General features: G+C 55.7%; 1 protein-coding gene across 1 annotated transcript; it reads left to right on the forward strand.

Moving 5' to 3' along the window:
* Positions 1-456: 456 nt before the first annotated feature.
* On the forward strand, positions 457-9204 carry CAPN1 (calpain 1, (mu/I) large subunit). Its single transcript, XM_009867811.1, has 21 exons — positions 457-735; positions 1303-1372; positions 2730-2848; positions 2986-3119; positions 3294-3462; positions 3993-4076; positions 4165-4250; positions 4454-4528; positions 4943-5103; positions 5183-5352; positions 5572-5583; positions 5823-6034; positions 6158-6197; positions 6462-6527; positions 6791-6848; positions 6947-7011; positions 7852-7920; positions 8054-8132; positions 8566-8682; positions 8758-8816; positions 9056-9204. The coding sequence occupies exons 1-21, from the start codon at positions 490-492 to the stop codon at positions 9080-9082; spliced, it is 2118 nt and encodes a 705-aa protein (XP_009866113.1). The 5' UTR covers positions 457-489; the 3' UTR covers positions 9083-9204.
* The last annotated feature ends 649 nt before the right edge of the window (positions 9205-9853 follow it).

Below are 9853 nucleotides of genomic sequence, written 5' to 3' on the forward strand. Positions count from 1 at the left end.
GCGGCGCTGCAGCCGCTGAGCCCCTCCCGGCGCCGACGCGAGAGGAGGAGTCAGGAGGAGGAAAGGTCCGGGGAGGAGAGGTTTTCAAGGGTGGAAAGAGCCTGAAATTCCTCCAGGTTTGGCCTTTCTGGATCGGACGGGAGGGCTGCATCCTGCCAGCTGGCCCTCGGAGCTGCTCTGCTCCTGATGTCTTCCCTAAAGACAGTGATGACCGGGCTGGCTCAGAACGGGACTGCTGCCCCAGGGATGGGGTCTGGGGAGGTGCTCCTGGTGTGTGGTCCCACTCTGGGGATGGTCTGTGTGCCCTCGCGGCAATGCTGATGGAGAAGGTCCCTGCTGAGGGGGTTGGTGGTGGGAATTTGGGGGTCCAGCCTCTGAGCCTGGCACTCTGTGAAATGGCTGGTGTCGCCAGATGGCCTTGCCTCAGCCCCGCTGTGCCCGTTTCGTTGCAGGGAGCGGAGCTGAAGGTAGGGCTGCTGGTGCCGAGCCATGATGCCCTTTGGTGGGATGGCTGCTCGTCTCCAGAGGGACCGTCTGAGAGCCGAGGGGGTTGGCCAACACAACAATGCCATCAAGTACCTCAACCAGGACTATGAGGCCCTCAAACAGGAGTGCATTGAGAGTGGCACCCTCTTTAGGGATCCACAGTTCCCAGCTGGCCCTTCTGCCCTCGGATTCAAGGAGCTGGGACCATATTCCAGCAAGACTCGAGGGGTGGAGTGGAAGCGTCCGTCGGTGAGTGCTGGGCTTGCTTCTCCTCGGGCTGGGCTGGCGTTCCTACCCTCCAATGTCTGCACTGATATGGTTTGCCAAGCTGCAACTTGGCCCTGGCCTGCTCCTCTCAGTGCTTAGAGTCCCTTGAGTGCTCTGTAGTCTCCTCTCCCAAGGGTCTAGAGCAATGTCCCATGAGCGTCTGCTCAGAAGAGCATAATGTCTAGCACACCCTGCTTTCTCTGGGCAGCAGACCACTTTAGAATGGGTGACCCCTGTCATTGCTTCTGGGCGTCATGGCATGGATCTGTCACCCTCAGTGAATGGGGCTTTTGAGGGTGTATATGCCCTGGTGCCATGAGTGCAAGGGGAATGCTGTGTCCTCCCATGGCCACAGCAGAAATTCTTACCTTGCCTTGGTGTGATGGTCTTGGGGTTGTAGTCAAGCAGATTTCCCTGGCAGAGGGCAGGCAGGGCACATCTCTTGGCAACCTTCCTCTTGAGTCAGAGCTCCAGTGGGTGCCAGGCCCCTGGAAGCCCAGGCTTTGCCAAGATCCAGCACCAGCATCTGATTCTTTTCTCCTCCTGCAGGAATTAGTGGATGACCCTCAGTTCATCGTTGGCGGAGCAACCCGAACAGACATCTGCCAGGGGGCTCTGGGTGAGTGCTGGAGCTCTGTCCCCAGACCTTGATCTGGAGAGCAGTGGCTGGGTGGACTGGTTTCACAGCGTCCTTTTCCAAGCTCGTGCAGCTCATTTCCACACCAGTTCCCTTCTCATTTGGTGTAGTGGAAACTGGAAGGTGAGGGACACCTTATAACTCCTGGTGGCTCCAGGTTAAGGCTCTATGAAAATGGGTTGATGTGTGCACAGCTTGGCCATGGTAAGATTAGGGGAGATGTTGGGTGGATCCATGTCTGACACGTGCTGGCAGTGACGCCAGTAGCTCCACAGAGATCCCTGCTTTAGTAAATGGTGAGGAGTGACAGCTGGGTGACAGTAGCAAACTGAGACGAGAATGTGCTGGTCATGACGAAGCCATGCTGGTCATGCAAAGCAATGGACAGTGGCAGAAGGAAACTGAGGAGAGCTACAGAGTACAAGTAGTGATTTTTCATTTCTCCAGGAGTGTCTCCCAAGGCAAAGGCAGTGAGACAAGGAGAACAGTGTTAATGGGCTGGATAGGTTGGCAGGGCTGGCCACTGGGATTCTGTGGCCTTTGGAACCAGATCTGGATACCACCAAGAGTGTTGTCCTGGTCTGGATCAAGTTGAGCACTTGATGGGGAGTATCGTGTACCTTAGCACAGAGCGTGCTGGTTTCAGGGCTGACCGCATTTAATGCATCCAGTAATTAGAACAAACTTGAGGTGGTAACTGGAGCATGTTAAGAGCCCAGAGCACTGTGGTGGTGTTCAATTTGTCATTAAAAAGTCTGAAATGCCATTTTGGCAAACCACAGCCTGGTACAGGTTATCCAGACTCAAGGCTAAGGTGTGACAGGCTTCAAAAGCAAAAGAGAAGGGAGAACCAAGGCAAAGAATTTAAAATGCAGTCCTGGCCTGGAGCAGCACTTGTGGTTAAGAGCACTTGGAAGGAAAAGTGTTGCTCACAATCTGAGAAGCCAGAGCAGCAGCATTAAACCTCCTGCTTGATTAAATGTTCTTTTAAATGCAAAGTGTAATTCCATTGCAGAACTTGCTGTCTGAGATGTGGAGGGCACTCATACAAATGACTACCAGTAGGTTCTGGATAAAGAGCTGCAGAAGGGGGCTGTTGGTGCTGACTGTGTGTGGTGGTCTGGGCACAGGCTCCAGGTCAGGGAGGTTCGTTCCTTGTTGCCTTGAGCTAATACTTCCCTCTGAGGCATGCTGAGCAAGCCTGGCTCCCTGAGCTCTGTTTATCTGTGGGACACTCTCTGGTTTTTCCACATGCTTTTTGAGCTGGGGAGCCCCAGGCATTTGCTCCTATACCCCCCAATTGGGTGGGTGCTCATATCGGCCTCTTCTCCTTCCCCAGGTGACTGCTGGCTGCTGGCCGCTATCGGCTCCCTCACGCTCAATGAGGAGCTCCTGCACCGCGTGGTGCCGCATGGGCAGAGCTTCCAGGAGGACTATGCTGGCATCTTCCACTTCCAGGTAGGTTAGGAGCTCCAGGTGGGCCGTCATGGCTGGTGGCAGAGGGAGGGCTATGGGTTGAGGGCATCCCTCTGGGGTAAGGATGAGCAAGTTTTGTGATGCTCCAAGCTCATCCTGCTCTCTCTTGACCACCACAGATCTGGCAGTTCGGCGAGTGGGTGGATGTGGTGGTGGATGACCAACTGCCCACCAAAGACGGGGAGCTTCTGTTCGTGCATTCAGCAGAGTGCACCGAGTTCTGGAGCGCTCTGCTGGAGAAGGCCTATGCCAAGTGGGTACCCTCGTGGTGGGCACCTGGGTGGGTGGGGGACAAGACACCTCACTGTGCCGCGTGGACGGGAGGGGATCTCTTCTATCCCTGGCCCTGCTTGTGCTGGGTGCCTGGGGAGCAGCAGTGTGCTACGTCCATGTCACTCATGCATCCCTCTCACTGGCTGGTGCTCAGACTGAACGGCTGCTACGAGTCGCTCTCAGGGGGCAGCACCACCGAGGGCTTCGAGGACTTCACCGGTGGCGTGGCAGAGATGTACGACCTCAAGCGACCACCACGCAACATGGGTCACATCATCCGCAAGGCACTGGAGAGGGGGTCCTTGCTGGGCTGCTCCATCGACGTAAGTTTGTGCACTGGGATGAGCCAGGGGCACTTGGGACACGGGATGGGATGTTACTTCTTTCCCCTCTTAGCAGAGCACTCCTTCCAGAGCCAGCGTGGCAGCGCTGGGGCACAGCATGCGTGCAGCCCAGCTGCCATGAATGGGCTCCTTTGGATGGAGCAGGAATATCCATCTCAAGCGTGGGCTGTTGAACAAGGGTCTGCCTATAGCTTTGGCCATCTCTGACATCACCATCTGAGAATTATCTGAAGCAGCGTTTTCCATCTGTTCCCTCTCATGAAATCCTTTTCTTACTTTCTGAAATTTGGATGATTCCCCAATGGATCTTCCGGGTCTTCCATCAGGAAAACTGTCTTTAAATTGTCCTCAGTCATCAGCCTTTGAGCACAGGGAGCTGTTACCTGCTGCTTATCTTGGCTGTAGCAGTGCAAAGCAAGGGGAATTCTCCATGTGGTGGAGGGAAGGAGTAGGCATAGGACTACATGAATTTAAATCATATTCACCTAGTATTTCCACATTCTCCTCAGATCACAAGTGCCTTTGATATGGAAGCAGTGACCTTCAAGAAGCTGGTGAAGGGCCACGCCTATTCTGTCACAGGCTTCAGAGATGTGAGTTGGCTGTTTGAGACTTTAGTAGCCATAAAATAGCCTGGCCAGTGCGGCATGGGCTCAGCCTCCTGTGTCTGGTGGCCTGCAGGTGAACTACCGGGGTCAGCATGAACAGCTCATCCGCATCAGAAACCCCTGGGGTCAGGTGGAGTGGACCGGAGCTTGGAGCGATGGGTGAGTTGCACAGATGGGACTTCAGTCCCTCCACCAGCCGGGCAGTGGGTGCTGCACATGCAGCCATCGAGGGGAGGTTCACAGTGTGCAGTGCCCTTGTCATCGGAGAGGGGGGCAGTTGAGGGCCAGCTCCGAAGTGCTCTCAGTTCACCTTGAGTAGACCTCATCTAATCATCTTTCTCCTGCTTTTCCTGCTACTCCAGCTCCTCTGAGTGGGACAACATTGACCCTGGCGACAGGGAAGAGCTGCAGCTGAAGATGGAGGATGGAGAGTTCTGGTGAGTGCCAGAATGAAGTGCTGCTATTCCTCAGCAGCCAGCCTGGGAAGGAGCAGAGGAGCTGGGGAAAGATCCCACGGTCCTGCTTCACCTGAAACACATGACCTGCCTGTATGAGCTGGGTTTCCAGCACCAGAGAGCCTGCTAGTGTTTTCTCATATAATCTAGTTAATAATTTTCCTCCCTTCAAGGAAATTCAGCCCACTAAGTGCAAAATAAGCATTTAGGAAGGGTAAATATCCCTTCTTCCCCAAACCGAGCAGCAGGCTTTAAATGAGCTATAACTGCTCAGGGTAAAAGACCTTGCTGTCACTTAATTCCCCCCAAATGTTGGCTGGATTCCAGAGCTGTTTGAGCTCTCTTCCGTCCCCCGCCAGCAGCGCCCTGGCCTTAGCCCCTGCCTGCCTCCCACAGGATGTCTTTCCGGGACTTCTTGAGGGAGTTCTCCAGGCTGGAGATCTGCAACCTAACCCCCGATGCCCTCACCAAGGATGAGCTCAGCAGATGGCACACGCAGGTGTTCGAAGGCACGTGGCGCCGAGGGAGCACTGCTGGGGGCTGCAGAAATCACCCAGGTACCTCTCCCCTCTGCATCTCCGCTCTTGGCAGTGTGGTGGAGACAGGTGACTCATCCACACATCCTCTTCCTCCCAGCCACGTTCTGGATCAACCCCCAGTTTAAGATCAAGCTGCTGGAAGAGGATGATGACCCCGGGGATGACGAAGTGGCCTGCAGCTTCCTAGTGGCTCTGATGCAGAAGCACCGGCGGCGGGAGCGGCGGGTGGGGGGCGACATGCACACCATCGGCTTCGCTGTCTACGAGGTAACCCCTGCCCACCCCAGAATTGTTGAGACCAGCTCAGCCTTGCCAGTCCCACCTCTGCCTTGCACCCCAGTCCTCAAGGAAACCTTTCCCACCTACATTGGCCAGTCTGTGGATTTAATGTCTGCCATCCCATGCTCTTTGCTGCTGTAAGGGATGGAGATGGGTAATGAATGGGATTCTGATTTTTTTTTTTCCCCTTTTCTCTCCTCTCTGCAGGTTCCTGAGGAGGTATGTCCTGAGCCACTGGAACCTACCCCCTCTTGGAGGAGAGTACGAATGGGTTAATGGACATGCACATAGCATGTGCACCCAGTGTCCCGGGAGCTCCCAGTGGATGCTGGGCACTTCCACATGGGATGAGCAGGGCAGGGATGTCCTGTCTTGACAGGGCTGGCTTTGATCCTGCCATTCCCTGTGGTTCTCCCCCGTTGTGGGGCCGTGGTCCACAAGCACGTTCATTCCTCCAGGCCCAAGGTAGCCAGAATGTGCACCTGAAGAAGGACTTCTTCCTGCAAAACCAGTCACGGGCACGGTCTGAGACCTTCATCAACCTGCGGGAGGTGAGCAACCAGATCCGGCTGCCTCCTGGCGAGTACATCGTTGTACCCTCCACCTTTGAGCCACACAAGGAGGCTGACTTCATCCTGCGGGTCTTCACCGAGAAGCAGTCGGACACGGCGTGAGTCCCTTCCTGGCCAGGGGGTGCTCTGTGTCTGTGGGCCATGGGACATTTCCTGACCACAGGCAGCCTGCTGGCTGGGAACCCCACTTATCACTTTGTTTTCCTCCTTTGTGCCTCCAGGGAGCTGGATGAGGAGATCTCAGCAGATCTGGCAGATGAGGTAGGAGCCACTCCTTTGGTTCAGTTTGTGCTGAGGCTCTGGGGCTTGGGAGAGGGGAGCTGCAGGCAGGGGGTGGCTGCCCAGATTTGGGATCTCAGTGTGGCTGGAGAGGGGCAGGCAGGGTCAAGGTGATGGGAATGTGGGAAGTAACAAAGATAAAAAGAACAAAGAAGAACTTCCCTTCCAGTTTGGGTTTGCTGAGTCTGGGAGGCAGGACAGAGCCCAAGTTTGACCACTAACCTCCTCTTTCTACCTTCACCCAAGGAGGAGATAACAGAGGATGACATAGAGGACGGCTTCAAGAACATGTTCCGCCAGCTGGCAGGGGAGGTGAGTATGGCTGTGCTGAGCTCTGGGGGGCCCTGGTCTAGGGAGGGAATGGGACCTCTGGCCATGAGACCTCTAGCCCACCCCACACTTGCTTGGTCCCAAAAAAAAAAAGTCGATCTCTGCTGGGGTTCAGCCCAACTGCCCGCAGGGGTGGTGTGACAGAAGCAGATTTGGGGAAGGGATGTTTAGGCAGGAGGGAGGAAATGGGCACAAGTGGGGTGGAGAACAAGCAGGAGGTGCTGCTAACTCTGCCCCTGCTGCAGGACATGGAAATCAGCGTCTTTGAGCTCCGGACTATTCTGAACAGAGTCATTGCTAGACGTAAGCACTGCCCTTCCCGCTCCTTGCTCCCCGCTTCCCAGGCCTGCTCAGCAGGCTGGGTTTTGATGCATGGGTTCAACGTCCTTCTTCCTCTTCAGACAAAGATCTGAAGACAGATGGGTTCAGCCTGGACTCCTGCCGCAACATGGTCAACCTGATGGATGTATCCTCTTGGTGCTGTAAGCAGGGGCTGGCTTCCTGGTGATCAGCCTGCCAGCAGCAAGACTTCTCCACAGGAGCTGCGACTTGGCTCTCTGGCCCTGCTGAGGCTGTTCAGCCAGAAAGTGTCTTTGTGGCTTCAGGGCCATCCGCCCTACACCCCTGGGCTTTAACAGCAGGTTTTTTGGAAAGGGCCATCAGTTCCTTGCTTGTTTTGTGCCCTGGCTCTGCCACCAGAAGCCCAGCTCAGCCCCAATCACACCTTCAACCTTCCCCTCCAGGAAGGAGTTCTCTGGGCTTTCCTTCCCCACAAGCTGCCCAGTCTGACAGTGATGCCATCCAGCCCTTGAGGTGCTTCTAGAAGGGAACGAGAGCTGTTGGGCTTCTTTCTCCCCAAACCATCCTGTCCAGCACTTGAGGATGAGAGATGTAAAATGACAGGAGCCATGGCCTGTGTTCCTGCTTGTAAAAAGACATGCAACTGAGGGGTTAGGCATGAGCAGAGAAGCAGCTCTGAGCCCTTCTCCAGCCTGGCCCTGTGGCATCACCTTTTGCCGCAGCTCAGCCCGGCATTGCTCTGAGGACACCACAACAATGTGCTCCCTACAGCAGCAGCATGGCTGCTCCCAGGGAGTGGCACAACAGCTAATTCAAGCATTGCACTTTCCCCGCTGGGTTGCAGGCTCTGATCTTGCTGATGTTGCAGGATAGAGAGGGGGAGTTGAGGGACAAATTGGACAAGTGTGGCCAAGCTTTTCTTGCCTCAGGTGGCCGGGATCTGATGGCTTTGCCTTTATGCCACCCCCTTTGCTGGCTGCTTTCTCCTTGACTCTCTGCTCCCCAGAAAGATGGCAGTGCCCGTCTTGGGCTGGTGGAGTTCCAGATCCTGTGGAACAAGATCCGGAGCTGGCTGGTGAGGAGGAGCAGGGTGGCCATGGCACACTGCACAGGGGCAGCAGCCCTCCTGGGGCAGCAGGGTGAGGGGACAGCCAGGCTGGAGGCCACAGGAGAGCCTGTTCTTCACATCCTTTGTGATGTCTTTGCAGACAATCTTCCGTCAGCACGACCTGGATAAGTCGGGCACCATGAGCTCCTATGAGATGCGCTTGGCTCTAGAGTCAGCTGGTAGGTCTGGAGAAGGCTGGGGGCTGAGGAAGGGAGCTTTTGCTGTCAGGGCCCTGTCCTAAGTGGCTGGAGAAGAATGAAACCAGGCTATATTGCATACTTGGAGCCAACTTGTTATGGTAGTGAGATGTGGCCCATACCTTCACTGTGCTTTGTCCGTCCCAGCTGTGCTAAGTGCTGAAGCCTCAGAGTTAGGGATGGAGGCAAGGTGATGCCAGCCTCTGTCCTCTGATCTTCAGAGGGAGAAGCAGGGGGGTGGATCATTGAGCTAATTAGTCATGGCTCCAGGGAAAGCATCCCCTCTTCTTGCTGAGGCTGGACACAGTGCCTTTGTTGGGTGGGTCAGTGGCCCCTTCAGTCAGGGCCATGGACTTTCATAGTTACACCTTCCTCTCTTGCCTCCCTGGGGTGCTGACTGCTCTCTCTCTTGCAGGTTTCAAGCTGAACAACAAGCTGCATCAGGTGGTGGTGGCCCGCTATGCAGATGCTGACATGGGTGTGGACTTTGACAACTTCGTCTGTTGCCTCGTAAAGCTGGAGGCCATGTTCAGTGAGTGGTGACTCAGGGGCAGGGAGAGCAGGGACAGAGGGACGTGTTGTTCACCTCGCTTTTTTGTCCCTGCAGGGTTCTTCCACAGCATGGACCCTGAAGGCACTGGCACTGCCGTCATGAACCTCTCTGAGGTGAGAGCTCAGCTCAGTGGCAAGTGGGGTGGAAGGGGACAAGGCAGTAGGGTGAGTGGGGCACCTGGGGTGGGTGGTAAAGTCCTCCAGTCCATTGGGTAGGAAAAGAACCCATAAAAGATTAAGACAAGGAAACGGGATTGCTGCAAGCTCCGTGTTTCTTGGGAGGGCTGTCACATGAGAGCGTGTAAAAAAAAATCCACCATCTCCTGCTCATCCCTTCTACCTCTCTTTCCCAGTGGCTGGTGCTGACGATGTGCGGCTAGGAGCCACGATAGATCTGCTGTGGCTGGGACACCCTGATGGGCCAGGTCCCCTCCAAGTGCCTCCCCTTGGATCTGCGGACACAGGATACTCTTCTCCCCTTGTTCCATCCCGCGCTGAGCCACCAGCCCTGCCTCCCGGAGAGCCTCACACCAGTCTCTCCAGTGGACCATGCGTCAAGGCAGGCAGGGGATGCTCTTATCCTCTTCTGGGCTGGGCTTCTTTCCACTCCCCCCATCCCTTCTCACCACCCCAGAACAGGAGGAGGACAAGCAGCACAGCGTACCTGTGCATCCCTGCACCAAGCTTGGCAGGAGTGAAGGAGCAGGCTGGGGGACAGCTGCCAGAGCAGGGAGAGGCAGGAGCTGCAGGGGGAAAAGAGGGAGGACTTCCGTTGCTTGCTCTAGTGCTGTCCCATCCCTGCTGGCACGCACTGCCTGTCTCAGCGCATGCCTGGGAGCATCAACGTTTACTGCCTTGCTCGGGCAGAGACAGCAAGTTCCCAGGGAGCCAGAGTGGCCTTCTGGAAGGAGGAAGGGCCATACTCTTCTTCTTGAAGCCCTTGCACTGCACTCATCACCACTAAGTACGACCAAAGCATGGAGCCCACTGGCTCTTTCTGCGTGGCCTTCAAAATATCCCTCCCACTCCCATGGCCCTGCCTTCACCCCACCAGTGGGTCAAGCCCTGCAGCTTAAGCACTGAATGTTCAGGGGCTCCCCTGCCATGTAAACTTCACCCTCCCTGTAGTGCAGCAGATGCTCCTCTCTTCC

Source organism: Apaloderma vittatum, unplaced genomic scaffold (genome assembly GCF_000703405.1).
Source record: "Apaloderma vittatum isolate BGI_N311 unplaced genomic scaffold, ASM70340v1 scaffold32810, whole genome shotgun sequence".
Lineage (NCBI taxonomy): Eukaryota > Metazoa > Chordata > Aves > Trogoniformes > Trogonidae > Apaloderma > Apaloderma vittatum.

Excerpts from the sequence above, each read along its gene's own strand:
- CAPN1 (XM_009867811.1), top strand. The coding sequence starts at position 490 with ATGATGCCCTTTGGTGGGATGGCTGCTCGTCTCCAGAGGGACCGTCTG. Across the intron at positions 736-1,302 it reads TGGAGTGGAAGCGTCCGTCG|GAATTAGTGGATGACCCTCA; the intron begins GTGAGTGCTGGG and ends CTCCTCCTGCAG. Across the intron at positions 6,528-6,790 it reads TCCGCCAGCTGGCAGGGGAG|GACATGGAAATCAGCGTCTT; the intron begins GTGAGTATGGCT and ends CCCCTGCTGCAG.